We start from the raw sequence: 18,565 nt of genomic DNA, 5'->3' as shown, positions 1-18,565 counted from the left end.
CCAGGTGTTCGGCCGTTTCCGCCGCCGTTCGGCCGCCTTCGCCGCTGACATTGGCATTCGTCAGTCACAACAGATGGAAAGTTGGTCTGAAACAAGTTAAATAATTCATCGCGGTAATACCAGTTATATCATCAAAGCTATTCAGACTCGGTATTAGTAGGGCGAAGTTACACAATAATCAACCTTATTTATTCTATTTGAAAAGTTGTTTTCGTTGAATTGGAAGATGTGTTCGATTACATACCAATTGTGTTCCAATATCTCGTATAATTTCAATGTTTTAAGATGATGCACTCTACAAAAAATAATAAAATTGTTTTGTTTATGAAAAAAATGCACCACTGCGCATGAGTATCTATTTCTGTGTAAGTGCAACTCTCTGGTCTACTTTTAGACTATGTGTCTCCTCCGAATGAGAGTGTATCATCTATACGTTTAGTAAGCAAGCTGGCTGATAACACAGTACCGCTAGCTGATTTTAACATATATCTAGAGGGTCTAAGTCGAAGTGTCGAGTGACAAAAGTAGGTAACCATTCAATAAATAAATGTCTTTAACACACTTGGTCAAATTTTAAGCTTTTTTTAATATAATATTTCTTATTGTTTCAGGTACGTACTGAGATAAACTACACGTTCAAAGATAAGCCGTATAGTTACAAAACCCATCTGCGCTATTTAAACTATGATACACATACTTAAACTTTATTTTAAAATCCAAAATATACTAACTAGACAACTACTTTCATCTAATCTAAGTTATATACCGAAATATTATGAAAAACAAACTATTTGCCATTCAATTCTACAATGATGTCTATTTTGTAATTATTCTGTTCAAATAAACTTCACATACTGGTCACTACTATCTTAGACTAATAGATGTAATAAAAATAATAATAGTTATCAGATTGTCCGCTTCCTATACAGTATTATAAGTAACAATTGAGTAACTCTTTATAATAATTTTGTAACGACAGTTTCCTTAACTTAGTTTAATGAAGAAGTAATACATCAAAAAATGTTATACAAAGGAATGGAATCAATCTATATTTTAATCACATAAGCCTATAATAAGGATAAGGCTATCAGTACAGGCGTGCCCACTATCCAATGATGAAGATTTATTATCGATTTGATAACAAGTGACTTGTGCAGTATAAATATTATCTTTTTTTTAATGTGCACTCCAAAATCTAAAAGAGAACTCCGAAAGTACTGATTACTTAATTACTTTGTACTGATTAGCCCCTCCTCAATCCCCGAATCCCCAACAATCCTAAATATACTAATTCCCAAAAGAGCGGCAATGCACTTGTACACAACACCTTTGGATTTTCTAGTATCCATGGGCGGCGCCAATTGCTAACCGTCAGGTGATCCGTTTGCTTTTTAACCAAATTATCCTATAAAGATTGCGTACATCCAATTCTTTGCCTATATCTCAGTATTTTATTGAAACCACCGAAGTCATAAAACTAAATAGCACCAAAATCATTTATATTTATTCCAATGTTCACTTATCAGATAAAACTATTGTATTTATTGATTTCATAGTTATTACGCGTAAATTAATAGATTTTGATTTACATAAATATGAATGATTGTATTACTTGCAGAAAAAAACAGTGATTTGTTTTCATCGATGTTAAGACGAAATCTAAATGATTTCATTCTTAAAGTTATACAAATAAACGATTACTTTGCGAGAGACACAATAGTTGATACACTTCGTAGCACAGAGAGCGTAGCAACGTGCTACGACATGGCTACGGAGTGGCTACGAATCGATGTTGCTACGAATGCTGACGAGATTGTAGCAGACTCGCTCCTGTTAAAGCGTATCAATTTGCTTAAATATCTCTGTTAATAACCCTAATACATTCGTTTAATGTTGTTGTCTGAAAATTATTACTTTATTTTTTTTATCTCCTACTAAATATCAAAACATTTAAAAAAAATCGTTAAACTAGAGTGTACCCATAAAAAAGTCTTAAACCTAGTTCAGAATAATCTTGCAAGCAACCATTCAGATGTAGTTAAACTCTGTCATGGACATGAGGGTAAATGGCGTTCAGTAACCATGTACTAACAAGGCCGGTTATCGTCCGCTGTTCACACAGTTAGCAATCAGCTGGATGACTGTTCTCAACTACTCGGTAACTTTGGATCCGGTCAAACTTATCTATTTAGTTAGTTCGGTTTGTCTGATCAATAGTCGGAACTGGCAGTTTACAATGAGTTTAATCACATAGGTGTTTTCAATCTCTAGTCCTGTGATTACTAACTACGAAAGCGCCAGTTTTAACCACTTTCATAATACGTACCCGATAAACTTATGTGACAGATAGTGCATCAGAATTATATCTTTAAATGTCAAATGTCCGAGCTCCGAGATGACCGAGCAATTTATTTTTATTGAACACGTCTAAACGAGCTGACTTATTACTTGATGGTAAGCAATCGCACCCGCCCATGAACACTTTAAACACCAGAGGCGTTACAAGTGCGTTGCCGGCGTTTTGGGGGTTAGGAATTTGAGGGTTGTTGGGGAATCGGGGATTGGGAAGGGCAGAATTGCTGTCACGTCGGTTTTTGGTGAGGCCGTGGTATCATTCCGATCGAGCCTGCCCTTTCGAGCCGAAGAATGGCTCTCCCACACTTATCTTAGTATAGTTTATTTTTTATTCTAGTCTAGGCACTCTAACAAATCGAAGCCATTGCGGTATTTTTTCATAAAATTGCAATCAATCATGATCATGCCGAATAAATAAACCGAAATATGTATAAGTTATATTTTTTTCTATACTCTCACATCATAGGAAAACGACCCCTTACCATGATAAACTAGACACATTTTATTCGTATATCCTGACAATTTCATCTCTGTCCGCCGTGGATTTTTATCCCATTTTTTGCCCATTGACCTTTATCTAGGACATTGCGGCTATTCGGACGTTCTGAAACAAGCCCTTAATTTTCTTTCGAACCTACTTCGTATTTTGATGGAGAAAGTATCATAATTTTTAAAATAATTAACAATTAATATTACACAAGCAGTCTCTTCCACATAATTATATAACATCACATGATTATGAACTATGACCCATATCTATACTAATCTATACTAATATTATAAAGCTGAAGAGTTTGTTTGTTTGATAATTAGTGTGTTGAATAGTGCATTTATCGAGGAAGGCTATAGGCTATAAAACATCACGCTGTGACCAATAGCAGCCAAGCAGAGCGGGTGAAACCGCGCGGAAGTAGCTAGTCTATTATAATAACAATTTATCTGACCTGTGGTAACTTTACGCTCTACTCTCTAAGCTTGTAGTAAATCTACGGGGCGTGGTATCGAGCCAAACTCAAGTGTTCTCGACGGCTCCTGAAAAACCGATAAATTTTCTCGTTTGAAAAGCCAACACGACCAGATTGCTTGACCTGCTCCGTTTGCTGCAAAATATATTTTTAATTTCAAAATGATTGTTTGGCTTCTATCTCATATGTTTATTATGTTCCTAAAGTTTCTCACGAATAATAATTATAATTCATTATTTTTACAAAAGGTTATTATAAAGTTATTTATTACAAAGTTATTTTCCGGTGACATATGCATAGAAATATATATTTATTTATGTATTCAACTCTTTATGCAAATAAAATGTCTACACATGGTGGGCTTAATGCCGTAGGCATTCTCTACCGGCCAAATATTTGTCACAATGAAAACAAAATAATTTTATGGCAAAATTTATTTAAAAGCAAAGAAACATAAGTGGTGACTATTCCAGTTTACTTGATTACAAACATTATTTTATGAATCAAACTGGCCAAAATTCCCTTCTTATGCATTGGATTGGATCCAAGATGCGTAGCGGGACACACGAGCGTTGACACCAGGGAAGTTAACTTGTCCGCATCCAATACCGAAAGAGCAGACACCAACAACGATGTTGTTGTGGTAGAGAGGACCACCAGAGTCACCCTGGCACTGGTCGCGACCACCGGTGGGCCAGCCGGAGCACAACATGTTGTCGGTGATGGCGATACCGCGGCTAGCGTAGTTGCTTCTGCAAGTAGCCTGGTTGATGACGCGCAGTTCAACGTGACGAAGCTGCTCAGAGCTGGAGCCACCAGACTGTGAAAATAAAGGGTATATTCTCATTTTCCGTCTTCAACAAGGTTTTTTTACTGATTTATTCTAAAAAAATAAACCTACAGAGGTGGTTCCCCATCCTGCAGCCCAGGCAGCTGAGTTGTCACCGGGGAAGTAGTTGGCACCAGCGATGGAAGCAGCGCGGACATTGTTGTTGAAGGAGAAGGTGGAGGCGGAGCGGAGGATAGCGATGTCGTTGTCCAAAGTTCTGGAGTTGTATGAGGGGTGGACGATGTTGGTGTTGACGTTGTGAACGACACCACCGCTGTTGGCCCAGGTGGAGCCAAGACGGATTCTCCATCTGTTAGCGGCATCACCACTACAAAAAGAAGATATTATTGAAAATTTTCTCTAAATGCCATGAAACATAAATTTTATAAACGTTAGATACTTACACTGTGCAGTGAGCGGCAGTAAGGATGGCACGGTTGTTCAAGACGGTACCACCGCATGCCTGCCAGTAGGAGCTCAAGTTCCAGGAGTACAGGAGAGAAGCGATGCTAGGGTACCGATCAATGGTGGTAGTGGAACCGCCCACAATCCTTTGGGGATTGGATGGGACAGCTGCAACAAAAATCGGTATCAATTTAAACGTAGAAAAATAAGGATTAACTTAATGTGATTATTATACTTGCTATTCCCGCGTTGTTTTACCCGCTCTACTTGGCTCTTATTGGTTGGTTGGTGAAATATGTCCCTCGACTACGGAAGGTTTGCTATAATCTCCGTGTTTGGCAGACAGATAGAAAAAGCAGTTTAGATAGTGAAATCAGAGATCTGATGGTAACTCCTGCGTGGTTTCACCCGCTCTGATCGGCTACTATTACATCATACCTAAATTTAAAAAATTTGTGAACTATTTCTTACTTTACCTATCAAAAGAGGGTCTAAACCAATTTTGAAACTGTCGTGTACAAGAAAAAATTAAATGCAGCCAAACTCAGAAATACCAGTGTCTCGACAAAAGGGAAGTTTTAAAAATTGAAAATAAGTTGAAAAACAAAGCAGAAATTGCTAAAGCACTTACCCACGACGGCTGCGATGCAAAGGGCCAAGAAGATGAGGACGCGCATGTTGTCAATCACTCGCTGAGAAGTGTGAAGTGGAAAGGTTCATTTGTGGTATTTATATGAATGCAAGAAGAGCAGGCTTAATTGGTGTTATCTACCGACACGATCCACGATAAAGTGTTAAAGATAATGATAAAACGGAAATACAAACAATTTCGCGACTTTATCGTAAAATAATTATTTTTTCTGTTCCATAATACAATATTCGTTTTATGTTATGTTCTGTTAGTGACTTCTAAACTAAACTGGCATGATGGCTGTTCATGGTATACGTCTATTTAAGATCTCATTCACCTAAACTACTTTCGGTGATGGAGGATTATCATAGCTAAAAACTTTGCATAATTTTGCACAAGTTTATTTAAGTATATTTTCTTGCATGTCCCTAATATTCCTTTTGTAGACAAAGATTTTACTCTATAGCTCTTCGATGCACCAGACACAAAAAGGACAAACAGATTTCAGTTGTATATTAGTGTTGATTGATTGATAATACGACAGAATGTCATCAACAAATAATAAGTCGCTTGATCCAATAAGTAATTGATCAATTTGTAGGCGTTAGGTATATAAAACAGGAATCCTATCTTTTTCAAAAATATTCTATTTTAGGATTGCGAAGAGGTCGGACGGTAGTTTGTGCAGATTTATTTATCGTTGAAGTGAAGTAGTAGAAGTGTTTTATTTCCAGTTGCGTCGTTTTTGTGCATAGTCAAGTTAAAGAATTTATTTTAATAAATTCGCATCACACAGACATATAAGAAACGTTAAAAATTAAAATTTTCCATCCATTGTTTCGTTAGTGAAGTTAGATGTTAGTGGTTTGTCGTTTCCTTGTGGGTTGGGCAAAAGTGTAGATGTGTACTACATTATATCGATTGTAAATTATTTTTGAACTTCCATAAATCTGAATCCAAACTAATAGCTGTTATAAATGGCGAATTGAGTTTGTTTGTTATTTGTTTCCTAAAGGACATCGGGCGTTTTTTACCCGATTTTTTAAAAGTCGCGAACATAAACCAAAATATTTTTAAATGATAGTGTTTGCAATCATATTTAATATTGTGTAGTTATTTTGATTCACAATAATGGGAAAATGGAAATAATTAGTAAAATGAAAATGATATTTTAAGTTGACTATTTTTCCTAATTACTAAACGACCGCTCAGTAAGTTAAAATATCACTCCGTGGTATTTTTATAAACCCAATCAGACTAAATCCGTCAAGTTGATGTGCATGTTTCGTTCTCACTCTCGCCCATAGTCTTAAAACTGGTATTATGTTGCGCTCGCGCAGGTAGCTAGCTTATCTTACTACATCGCAGTCCTTCGTCATCATCATCGCAGTCCTTCGCCAAAAGTTAAGAGAAAAATATGTTGTTTTAATTATTTTTGATTCCCTTTTTCCTCTTCAATTATTGCCCAAAAACATTTATAAATATTTTTTAAATGTCCAATTTCTCCTTATTGCCACGACCCACAGATATGGGAACTATACCATTGTGAACTAGATTTAATTGCCTATCCACCGTACCTAATTTTAATTTTGTTCGCCGTAGGTAAGTGTCCCATACAAAAATGCCCGATGTTCTTTCCTTAAATATTATTAGGAGCACATAAAAGGATATGAGTAAAAATTTCGAGGTATTCCACATTGGGCACCCGTTTAAATGACACCCAAGCTAATGGCAACGATGATGTTCCATATAGGGCACCCATAGGTCTGGTATTTTTCGTGGTTGCCATTTGTGGAATAATTTTTAATTTTATATTTTATTTCACAATTATGGCACCTGCGCATAAGTAGATGACTACTCTATGCTGTAAATGGTTTATTGTGACAAATGAGTATACTGATCACTCGATGGTAAGCAATCTGCTCGGTGATATTCGCAATACCAGAGGAGCTACAAGTGCACTGCTGGCCTTTTGGGAAGGGATTTGAGGATTGGGGATTTGGGGTATGGGCAAGAGAGGAATTGTGTTTCCATTAACCTCACTCATGTAAAACACAACGCACTCATTATTTCATACCGGTTTTCTGTGAGGCCGTGGGATCACATCAGTCAAGCTAGTCCATTCGTGAAAAAGCTTGACTTTTCCATATTTACAATAAATGAAGCATTACTAAAATACAATAAATGTAATATATTTACTACTGAAAATTAATGTATTGCTTATTAATTTTCCATTAGATATGAAGAAGGTTGTTGTTGTTAAAGGTATAATTTTTAATACGACGCGCTTTTGTGTCCATTAAGAGAAATAGAACATTGTTGAGCAATCATAAGATGTATGGTTGTCGTCTGCAGTTTCGTAGAATTGCAAATAAAGCAAATTAAAATCGGTTATTTTTGCGTCTTGAACATAATTTTAGTGTAAACTGAGTGTCCGTTTGGGTTCGAAACACTTGGGCCATGGGGTCCTGGTGCACATTCTGTATTAAAAGAGATTGCACATAAGCTATTCGATACCGCACGTGACCAGAAGGCTGGCTATTTCTTCGGTCAGAATATAAACATTGACATTCAACGTGGCAATGCGGCCAGTCTTCTGGGAACGTTCCCCAGTGACAGTGATGCGGACGAGTACTTCGACGCCTAACTAGAATTTTTATTTTATTTTTTCTTTATTTTAGTTTTAAGTTAGTTTTTATATCTTTTTAGGTATTTTTAAGTTGTAAATAATGTGTAATCATAATAATTCACTTAGAATAAAAATATCTTACATTATTATTCGTTTCAAATGTTGTGTATCACAATAATTCATACATTATAATAAAAAGAATAAAAATGAATGCTAGTTTTATTTCAAGATAAAATACTCCAGTAAAATTATGACAAACATTTCATTTTGGTTACAAATAAATTAATATTATTTATCTCTGTGTTTTTCTCAGCAAATTTTCTTCCATGCATTTGAGGTTATCCAAGATGTGTAGGTGGATACTCGAGTAAGTAAGTAAGAACACTTGGGTGTTCAGGATCGGAGATGTCGAATCTAAACGCGAACACGCCAATAACAACTCTATTGTGTAAGAGAGGAGCACCAGAATCTTCTGAACAGTGTCCACGATTACTAGCAGGCCAGCCGGCACACAACATGTTGTCAGTGATGGTAATACCAAGAGGAGCATAGCTGTTTCTGCATGTTTCCTGGGGCCTTAGTCTGCTATTACAATTGTGTCAGAATGGTCGATCATTGAACAGTGCAAGAGGGATGGAGCTATGTAGGTTGTATAGCTCCGTCCCTGTTGCTCTGCTCAATTGTAATAGCAGACTAAGGCCCCTGAGGCGTTGTCAGAAGCGGTACTTCACGCATTATTTCAGGAAACCGCTTACCGCTCAAATAAAACAAGTGCAAAATAACATAAACGTACATTATGCCTAAAATATAACACCCACCAGGTGCGTTAGGAGTTTCATAGAAGTAAATATGAGCTTCTTGCCACATAATTCCTGAAGCCGAGCCATCATTGAGAAATAATAAAAAAATTATAGTACCCAAAAATTGTTTATCCGGTTTGGGTATAAATACCCAAAATCCTTTGCTTGAAAATCTTACGATTAATCAACAACATGGACACAGACAATAGAGCCACACAACTAAAGTTCAATAATTATGCAATAGAATGAGTATGAAGATAAGATACTGATAATATTGAATCAAATTGCGAATCTAAGAATGTTATTCTTTTAGTTAATTACTCATAAACGTGACCACATTGGGACTTTTAGCTTATTATATTCTAAACATTTTCTCGGGTTTAATACCTTCGAAAATTATATCTGGAAAATAAAATGTTTGGTGTTATATACAAATTATATCTAAATAACAAAAATAAATTAGTTTATTAACTTCCAAAGAAAATAATGAAAATATGAGAAACAAAATAATATAATATATCACCCGTTGGAGCCACAGGAGTAGTAGCCAAAAGTCTCAGCAGATACACAGACAAACTAGAATCACTAGAATTGGAACATTAAACGGGATATTTACCATGTTTTTCAATTTTAATGAGTTTTATTCATTTACTCCAGTTTATCCGTGCAACAGAGCCGAAATATACAATACTACAAAAACAAGCCGCCATTCACACAACAATCATTCTTAGCAAAGTACTAGGAGGCACAGTCTTCGTCACAAACATTCCAGAAACTGATCAACTACAGCCATCCCAACACAGACCCCACACACCACTCAATCAACCATCACACAAAGCTCACGTTCCACACCTGGCATTCAATCTACATCCACACAAAATTCAGAACAACACACAAACAACAGTATCAATACTGAAGAAGTCAGCAGAAGAGGATGGAGAAGAGTTATAAATAAATAATAATTAGTAGGGGGCAATGAGCACCGTTAATCCTGCGGGTTGCGGGAAGCGGTGCTCATTTTCACCGGGTCAAACCCAAGAAGGAGAGACTTTCTCATATAATATATCTCCCGTTTAGAATACCGGTGGCATTATGTCCGCATTTATACTGTGATTGTGCAACGCTTGCGTTGTGTTTCGTTGTGTGAGTGAGGTTACCGGAGGCCCAATTCCCCCCTTCGCAAGCTTACCAATCCCCGATTCCCTTACAACCCTTAAATTCCTAACCCCCAAAGGCCGGCAAGGCACTTGTAAAGCCTCTGGTGTTTCAAGTGTTCATGGGCGGCGGCGATTGCTTATTATCAGGTGATACGTCTGCTCGTTTACATAAAATGTGTTTTATAATAAAAGTCTTCCATAACATTCCATTTTAATCAAAGTGTTCCGAAAAAAAAGTATAAATAAATATTTTTTTCCTACGAAATTTATAACTTAATACTTCTAGTTATTTTCCGGTGACATATGCATTTTTTTTTTTTGTTGGGACAAGCCCGCCACAACCTCCCATACCGCTGCAACTCCTGTAAGCCAGGATCTACAGTAGATACAAACATGAAAACACCGGAACACTGAAGTCCGGCGCGTCCCAGGGAAATGAATGACTGTCTTGGATCCCGCAACGAAACAAATCAGAAGATGTTATTAGAGGAGAAGAAAAGAAAACGATAGTTTCCACTTCCCTCGGTGAATTTAATGCAGGAGACAGGATGACTTAAGCCTTAAGGCACAAAAGAGACTGCACAACTGGGAGAAGCCCAGTCGCCAAGCACCATGGAAATTTTACTTAAAACTAAAATACTAAATAGTGACATATGCATACAAATATTTATTTATTTATGTATTCAACTCTTTATGCACATAGATGTGTACACATTACGGCTTAATGCCGTAGGCATTGTCTACCGGCCAAATATTTGTCACAATGAAAACAAAATAATTTGATGGCAAAATTTATTTAAATGCAAAGAAACATAAGTGGTGACTATTCCAGTTTACTTGATTACAAACATTATTTTATTAATCAAACTGGCCAAAATTCCCTTCTTATGCGTTGGAGGAGATCCAAGATGCGTAGCGGGATACACGAGCGTTGACACCAGGGAAGTTAACTTGTCCGCATCCAATACCGAAAGAGCAGACACCAACAACAATGTTGTTGTGGTAGAGAGGACCACCAGAGTCACCCTGGCACTGGTCGCGACCACCAGTGGGCCAGCCGGAGCACAACATGTTGTCGGTGATGGCGACACCGCGGCTAGCGTAGTTGCTTCTGCAAGTAGCCTGGTTGATGACGCGCAGTTCAACGTGACGAAGCTGCTCAGAGCTGGAGCCACCAGACTGTGAAAATAAAGGATATGTTCTCATTTTCCGTCTTAAACAAGGTTTTTTTGACTGATTTATTCTAAAAAAATAAACCTACAGAGGTGGTTCCCCATCCTGCAGCCCAGGCAGCAGAGTTGTCACCGGGGAAGTAGTTGGCACCAGCGATGGAGGCGGCGCGGACGTTGTTGTTGAAGGAGAAGGTGGAGGCGGAGCGGAGGATAGCGATGTCGTTGTCCAAGGTTCTGGAGTTGTATGAAGGGTGGACGATGTTGGTGTTGACGTTGTGAACGACACCACCGCTGTTGGCCCAGGTGGAGCCAAGACGGATTCTCCATCTGTTAGCGGCATCACCACTGCAAAAAGAAGATATTATTGAAAATTTTCTCTAAATGCCATGAAACATAAATTTTATAGGCGTAAGATACTTACACTGTGCAGTGAGCAGCAGTAAGGATGGCACGGTTGTTCAAGACGGTACCACCGCATGCCTGCCAGTACGAGCTCAAGTTCCACGAGTACAGGAGAGAAGCGATGCTAGGGTACCGATCAATGGTGGTAGTGGAACCGCCCACAATCCTTTGGGGATTAGATGGGACAGCTGCAACAAAAATCGGTATCAATTTAAACGTAGAAAAATAAGGATTAACTTAATGTGATTATTATACTAGCTATTCCCGCGTTGTTTTACCCGCTCTACTTGGCTCTTATTGGTTGGTTGGTGGAATATGTCCCTCGTCTACGGAAGGTTTGCTATAATCTACGTGTTTGGCAGACAGATAGGAAAAGCAATTTAAATAGTGCACTCAGACATAGTAACTCCTGCGTGGTTTCACCCGCTCTGATCGGCTCCTATTACATCATACCTAAATTTTAAAATTTTGTGAACTATTTCTTACTTTACCTATCAAAAGAAGGTCTAAACCTATTTTGAAACTGTCGTGTACAAGAAATATTAAATGCAGCCAAACTCAGAAATTTGTGTCTCGACAAAAGGGAAGTTTTAAAAATTGAAAATAAGTTGAAAAACAAAGCAGAAATTGCTAAAGCACTTACCCACGACGGCTGCGATGCAAAGGGCCAAGAAGATGAGGACGCGCATGTTGTCAATCACTCGCTGAGAAGTGTGAATTGGAAAGGTTCATTTGTGGTATTTATATGAATGCAAGAAGAGCAGGCTTAATTGGTGTTATCTACTGACACGATCCACGATAAAGTGTTAAAGATAATGATAAAACGGAAATACAAACAATTTCGCGACTTTATCGTAAAATAATTATTTTTTCTGTTCCATAATACAATATTCGTTTTATGTTATGTTCTGTACGGACTTCTAAACTAAACTGGCATGATGGCTGTTCATGGTATACGTCTATTTAAGATCTCATTCACCTAAACTACTTTCGGTGATGGAGGATTATCATAGTTAAAAACTTTGCATAATTTTGCACAACATAATTTTAAAACACATTTTATTCCATTTGTTTATTTAAGTATATTTTCTTGCATGTCCCTAATATTCCTTTTGTAGACAAAGATTTTACTCTATAGCTCTTCGATGCACCAGACACAAAAAGGACAAACAGATTTCAGTTGTATATTAGTGTTGATTGATTGATAATACGACAGAATGTCATCAACAAATAATAAGTCGCTTGATCCAATAAGTAATTGATCAATTTGTAGGCGTTAGGTATATAAAACAGGAATCCTATCTTTTTCAAAAATATTCTATTTTAGGATTGCGAAGAGGTCGGACGGTAGTTTGTGCAGATTTATTTATCGTTGAAGTGAAGTAGTAGAAGTGTTTTATTTCCAGTTGCGTCGTTTTTGTGCATAGTCAAGTTAAAGAATTTATTTTAATAAATTCGCATCACACAGACATATAAGAAACGTTAAAAATTAAAATTTTCCATCCATTGTTTCGTTAGTGAAGTTAGATGTTAGTGGTTTGTCGTTTCCTTGTGGGTTGGGCAAAAGTGTAGATGTGTACTACATTATATCGATTGTAAATTATTTTTGAACTTCCATAAATCTGAATCCAAACTAATAGCTGTTATAAATGGCGAATTGAGTTTGTTTTTTATTTGTTTCCTAAATTTCCTTAAATATTATTAGGAGCACATAAAAGGATATGAGTAAAAATTTCGAGGTATTCCACATTGGGCACCCGTTTAAATGACACCCAAGCTAATGGCAACGATGATGTTCCATATAGGGCACCCATAGGTCTGGTATTTTTCGTGGTTGCCATTTGTGGAATAATTTTTAATTTTATATTTTATTTCACAATTATGGCACCTGCGCATAAGTAGATGACTACTCTATGCTGTAAATGGTTTATTGTGACAAATGAGTACACTGATCACTCGATGGTAAGCAATCCGCTCGGGGATATTCGCAATACCAGAGGAGCTACAAGTGCATTGCTGGCCTTTTGGGTAGGGATTTGAGGATTGGGGATTTGGGGTATGGGGAAGAGAAGAATTGTGTTTCCATTAACCTCACTCATGTAAAACACAACGCACTCATTATTTCACACTGGTTTTCTGTGAGGCCGTGGGATCACATCAGTCAAGCTAGCCCATTCGTGCTAAAGCATGGCTTTTCCACATTTACTATGAAGCATTACTAAATTATAATAAATGTAATATATTTACTAGTGAAAATTAATGAATTGCTCATTAATTTTCCATTAGATATGAAGTTGTTGTTGTTAAAGGTATAATTTTTAAAACGACGCGCTTTTGTGTCCATTAAGGGAAATAGATCATTGTTGAGCAATCATAAGATGTATGGTTGTCGTCTGCAGTTTCGAAATTTTGCAAATAAAGCAAATTGAAATCGGTTATTTTTGCGTCTTGAACATAATTTTAGTATAAACTGAGTGTCCGTTTAGGGTCGAAACACTTGGACCATGGGGTCCTAGTGCACATTCTGCATTAAAAAAGATTGCACATAAGCTATTCGATACCACTCGTGACCAGAAGGCTGGCTATTTCTTCGGTCAGAATATAAACATTGCCATTCAACGTGGCAATGCGGCCAGTCTTCTGGGAACGTTCCCCAGTGACAGTGATGCGGACGAGTACTTCGACGCCTAACTAGAATTTTTATTTTATTTTTTCTTTATTTTAGTTTTAAGTTAGTTTTTATATCTTTTTAGGTATTTTTAAGTTGTAAATAATGTGTAATCATAATATTTTACTTAGAATAAAAATATCTTACATTATTCATCATCATCATCATCATCAGCCGAGAGACGTCCACTGCTGGACAAAGGCCTCCCCCTTGGTCCTCCACGTAGAACGACAAGCCGCCACCTGCATCCACTGGCTCCCCGCCACTCTGACGATGTCGTCGGTCCACCTAGTGGGAGGTCTGCCCACGCTGCGTCTTCCGGTCCGGTCTTACATTATTATTCGTTTCAAATGTTGTGTATCACAATAATTCATACATTATAATAAAAAGAATAAAAATGAATGCTAGTTTTATTTCAAGATAAAATACTTAAATATAATCCAGTAAAATTATGACAAACATTTCATTTTGGTTACAAATAAATTAATATTATTTATCTCTGTCTTTTTCTCAGCAAATTTTCTTCCATGCATTTGAGGTTATCCAAGATGTGTAGGTGGATACTCGAGTAAGTAAGTAAGAACACTTGGGTGTTCAGGATCGGAGATGTCGAATCTAAACGCGAACACGCCAATAACAACTCTATTGTGTAAGAGAGGAGCACCAGAATCTTCTGAACAATGTCCACGATTACTAGCAGGCCAGCCGGCACACAACATGTTGTCAGTGATGGTAATACCAAGAGGAGCATAGCTGTTTCTGCATGTTTCCTGGGGCCTTAGTCTGCTATTACAATTGTGTCAGAATGGTCGATCATTGAACAGTGCAAGAGGGATGGAGCTATGTAGGTTGTATAGCTCCGTCCCTGTTGCTCTGCTCAATTGTAATAGCAGACTAAGGCCCCTGAGGCGTTGTCAGAAGCGGTACTTCACGCATTATTTCAGGAAACCGCTTACCGCTCAAATAAAACAAGTGCAAAATAACATAAACGTACATTATGCCTAAAATATAACACCCACCAGGTGCGTTAGGAGTTTCATAGAAGTAAATATGAGCTTCTTGCCACATAATTCCTGAAGCCGAGCCATCATTGAGAAATAATAAAAAAATTATAGTACCCAAAAATTGTTTATCCGGTTTGGGTATAAATACCCAAAATCCTTTGCTTGAAAATCTTACGATTAATCAACAACATGGACACAGACAATAGAGCCACACAACTAAAGTTCAATAATTATGCAATAGAATGAGTATGAAGATAAGATACTGATAATATTGAATCAAATTGCGAATCTAAGAATGTTATTCTTTTAGTTAATTACTCATAAACGTGACCACATTGGGACTTTTAGCTTATTATATTCTAAACATTTTCTCGGGTTTAATACCTTCGAAAATTATATCTGGAAAATAAAATGTTTGATGTTATATACAAATTATATCTAAATAACAAAAATAAATTAGTTTATTAACTTCCAAAGAAAATAATGAAAATATGAGAAACAAAATAATATAATATATCACCCGTTGGAGCCACAGGAGTAGTAGCCAAAAGTCTCAGCAGATACACAGACAAACTAGAATCACTAGAATTGGAACATTAAACGGGATATTTACCATGTTTTTCAATTTTAATGAGTTTTATTCATTTACTCCAGTTTATCCGTGCAACAGAGCCGAAATATACAATACTACAAAAACAAGCCGCCATTCACACAACAATCATTCTTAGCAAAGTACTAGGAGGCACAGTCTTCGTCACAAACATTCCAGAAACTGATCAACTACAGCCATCCCAACACAGACCCCACACACCACTCAATCAACCATCACACAAAGCTCACGTTCCACACCTGGCATTCAATCTACATCCACACAAAATTCAGAACAACACACAAACAACAGTATCAATACTGAAGAAGTCAGCAGAAGAGGATGGAGAAGAGTTATAAATAAATAATAATTAGTAGGGGGCAATGAGCACCGTTAATCCTGCGGGTTGCGGGAAGCGGTGCTCATTTTCACCGGGTCAAACCCAAGAAGGAGAGACTTTCTCATATAATATATCTCCCGTTTAGAATACCGGTGGCATTATGTCCGCATTTATACTGTGATTGTGCAACGCTTGCGTTGTGTTTCGTTGTGTGAGTGAGGTTACCGGAGGCCCAATTCCCCCCTTCGCAAGCTTACCAATCCCCGATTCCCTTACAACCCTTAAATTCCTAACCCCCAAAGGCCGGCAAGGCACTTGTAAAGCCTCTGGTGTTTCAAGTGTTCATGGGCGGCGGCGATTGCTTATTATCAGGTGATACGTCTGCTCGTTTACATAAAATGTGTTTTATAATAAAAGTCTTCCATAACATTCCATTTTAATCAAAGTGTTCCGAAAAAAAAGTATAAATAAATATTTTTTTCCTACGAAATTTATAACTTAATACTTCTAGTTATTTTCCGGTGACATATGCATTTTTTTTTTTTTGTTGGGACAAGCCCGCCACAACCTCCCATACCGCTGCAACTCCTGTAAGCCAGGATCTACAGTAGATACAAACATGAAAACACCGGAACACTGAAGTCCGGCGCGTCCCAGGTAAATGAATGACTGTCTTGGATCCCGCAACGAAACAAATCAGAAGATGTTATTAGAGGAGAAGAAAAGAAAACGATAGTTTCCACTTCCCTCGGTGAATTTAATGCAGGAGACAGGATGACTTAAGCCTTAAGGCACAAAAGAGACTGCACAACTGGGAGAAGCCCAGTCGCCAAGCACCATGGAAATTTTACTTAAAACTAAAATACTAAATAGTGACATATGCATACAAATATTTATTTATTTATGTATTCAACTCTTTATGCACATAGATGTGTACACATTACGGCTTAATGCCGTAGGCATTGTCTACCGGCCAAATATTTGTCACAATGAAAACAAAATAATTTGATGGCAAAATTTATTTAAATGCAAAGAAACATAAGTGGTGACTATTCCAGTTTACTTGATTACAAACATTATTTTATTAATCAAACTGGCCAAAATTCCCTTCTTATGCGTTGGAGGAGATCCAAGATGCGTAGCGGGATACACGAGCGTTGACACCAGGGAAGTTAACTTGTCCGCATCCAATACCGAAAGAGCAGACACCAACAACAATGTTGTTGTGGTAGAGAGGACCACCAGAGTCACCCTGGCACTGGTCGCGACCACCAGTGGGCCAGCCGGAGCACAACATGTTGTCGGTGATGGCGACACCGCGGCTAGCGTAGTTGCTTCTGCAAGTAGCCTGGTTGATGACGCGCAGTTCAACGTGACGAAGCTGCTCAGAGCTGGAGCCACCAGACTGTGAAAATAAAGGATATGTTCTCATTTTCCGTCTTAAACAAGGTTTTTTGACTGATTTATTCTAAAAAAATAAACCTACAGAGGTGGTTCCCCATCCTGCAGCCCAGGCAGCAGAGTTGTCACCGGGGAAGTAGTTGGCACCAGCGATGGAAGCAGCGCGGACGTTGTTGTTGAAGGTGAAGGTGGAGGCGGAGCGGAGGATAGCGATGTCGTTGTCCAAGGTTCTGGAGTTGTATGAAGGGTGGACGATGTTGGTGTTGACGTTGTGAACGACACCACCGCTGTTGGCCCAGGTGGAGCCAAGACGGATTCTCCATCTGTTAGCGGCATCACCACTGCAAAAAAGAAGATATTATTGAAAATTTTCTCTAAATGCCATGAAACATAAATTTTATAGGCGTAAGATACTTACACTGTGCAGTGAGCAGCAGTAAGGATGGCACGGTTGTTCAAGACGGTACCACCGCATGCCTGCCAGTACGAGCTCAAGTTCCACGAGTACAGGAGAGAAGCGATGCTAGGGTACCGATCAATGGTGGTAGTGGAACCGCCCACAATCCTTTGGGGATTAGATGGGACAGCTGCAACAAAAATCGGTATCAATTTAAACGTAGAAAAATAAGGATTAACTTAATGTGATTATTATACTAGCTATTCCCGCGTTGTTTTACCCGCTCTACTTGGCTCTTATTGGTTGGTTGGTGGAATATGTCCCTCGTCTACGGAAGGTTTGCTATAATCTACGTGTTTGGCAGACAGATAGGAAAAGCAATTTAAATAGTGCACTCAGACATAGTAACTCCTGCGTGGTTTCACCCGCTCTGATCGGCTCCTATTACATCATACCTAAATTTTAAAATTTTGTGAACTATTTCTTACTTTACCTATCAAAAGAAGGTCTAAACCTATTTTGAAACTGTCGTGTACAAGAAAAAATTAAATGCAGCCAAACTCAGAAATACCAGTGTCTCGACTAAAGGGAAATTTTAAAAATTGAAAATAAGTTGAAAAACAAATCAGAAATTGCTAAAGCACTTACCCACGACGGCTGCGATGCAAAGGGCCAAGAAGAGGAGGACGCGCATGTTGTCAATCACTCGGTGAGAAGTGTGAAGTGGAGAGGTTCATTTGTGGTATTTATATGAATGCAAGAAGAGCAGCCTTAATTGGTGTTATCTACCGACACGATCCACGATAAAGTGTTAAAGATAA

The 18,565-nt window shown here is 37.9% G+C and overlaps 4 protein-coding genes and 1 long non-coding RNA gene across 13 annotated transcripts in view; 2 read left to right on the top strand and 3 right to left on the bottom strand.

Moving 5' to 3' along the window:
• Positions 1–18,565, top strand: part of LOC118274591 (solute carrier family 12 member 6) — a 511,128-nt gene that overhangs the window by 260,485 nt on the left and 232,078 nt on the right. The window lies entirely within an intron of this gene.
• On the bottom strand, positions 3,740–5,353 carry LOC126911499 (trypsin CFT-1-like). The gene is made up of 4 exons (XM_050698945.1): positions 5,186–5,353; positions 4,554–4,722; positions 4,222–4,477; positions 3,740–4,140 (listed from the first exon to the last, which is right to left on the bottom strand). Exons 1-4 carry the CDS (start codon positions 5,229–5,231, stop codon positions 3,847–3,849), a joined length of 765 nt encoding a protein of 254 aa, XP_050554902.1. The 5' UTR covers positions 5,232–5,353; the 3' UTR covers positions 3,740–3,846.
• On the top strand, positions 4,222–17,676 carry LOC126911506 (uncharacterized). Of its 2 annotated transcripts, none has more exons than XR_007706022.1 (2): positions 4,222–4,363; positions 17,575–17,676. It is a non-coding gene; the product is annotated as an uncharacterized LOC126911506 (long non-coding RNA). The 2 variants fall into 2 exon arrangements; XR_007706021.1 differs by lacking the exon at positions 17,575–17,676 and adding an exon at positions 11,175–11,231.
• Positions 10,550–12,155, bottom strand: LOC118274783 (trypsin, alkaline C-like). The gene is made up of 4 exons (XM_035592488.2): positions 11,989–12,155; positions 11,365–11,533; positions 11,033–11,288; positions 10,550–10,950 (listed from the first exon to the last, which is right to left on the bottom strand). Exons 1-4 carry the CDS (start codon positions 12,032–12,034, stop codon positions 10,657–10,659), a joined length of 765 nt encoding a protein of 254 aa, XP_035448381.2. The 5' UTR covers positions 12,035–12,155; the 3' UTR covers positions 10,550–10,656.
• LOC118274819 (trypsin, alkaline C-like) lies at positions 16,951–18,529 on the bottom strand. Its single transcript, XM_050698946.1, has 4 exons — positions 18,393–18,529; positions 17,766–17,934; positions 17,433–17,688; positions 16,951–17,351 (listed from the first exon to the last, which is right to left on the bottom strand). The coding sequence occupies exons 1-4, from the start codon at positions 18,436–18,438 to the stop codon at positions 17,058–17,060; spliced, it is 765 nt and encodes a 254-aa protein (XP_050554903.1). The 5' UTR covers positions 18,439–18,529; the 3' UTR covers positions 16,951–17,057.

Source organism: Spodoptera frugiperda, chromosome 15 (genome assembly GCF_023101765.2).
Source record: "Spodoptera frugiperda isolate SF20-4 chromosome 15, AGI-APGP_CSIRO_Sfru_2.0, whole genome shotgun sequence".
Classification (NCBI taxonomy): Eukaryota; Metazoa; Arthropoda; class Insecta; order Lepidoptera; family Noctuidae; genus Spodoptera; species Spodoptera frugiperda.
This window is presented reverse-complemented; position numbering and strand designations above follow the sequence as displayed.

Coding starts and splice junctions, on each gene's coding strand:
- LOC118274819 (XM_050698946.1), bottom strand. CDS start 18,438: ATGCGCGTCCTCCTCTTCTTGGCCCTTTGCATCGCAGCCGTCGTGG. Junction 17,935..18,392: donor TTGCATCGCAGCCGTCGTGG/GTAAGTGCTTTA, acceptor TTTTTGTTGCAG/CTGTCCCATCTAATCCCCAA. Junction 17,689..17,765: donor ACTGCTGCTCACTGCACAGT/GTAAGTATCTTA, acceptor TCTTTTTTGCAG/TGGTGATGCCGCTAACAGAT.
- LOC118274783 (XM_035592488.2), bottom strand. CDS start 12,034: ATGCGCGTCCTCATCTTCTTGGCCCTTTGCATCGCAGCCGTCGTGG. Junction 11,289..11,364: donor ACTGCTGCTCACTGCACAGT/GTAAGTATCTTA, acceptor TTCTTTTTGCAG/TGGTGATGCCGCTAACAGAT. Junction 10,951..11,032: donor CAGGATGGGGAACCACCTCT/GTAGGTTTATTT, acceptor TTATTTTCACAG/TCTGGTGGCTCCAGCTCTGA.
- LOC126911499 (XM_050698945.1), bottom strand. CDS start 5,231: ATGCGCGTCCTCATCTTCTTGGCCCTTTGCATCGCAGCCGTCGTGG. Junction 4,478..4,553: donor ACTGCCGCTCACTGCACAGT/GTAAGTATCTAA, acceptor TTCTTTTTGTAG/TGGTGATGCCGCTAACAGAT. Junction 4,141..4,221: donor CAGGATGGGGAACCACCTCT/GTAGGTTTATTT, acceptor TTATTTTCACAG/TCTGGTGGCTCCAGCTCTGA.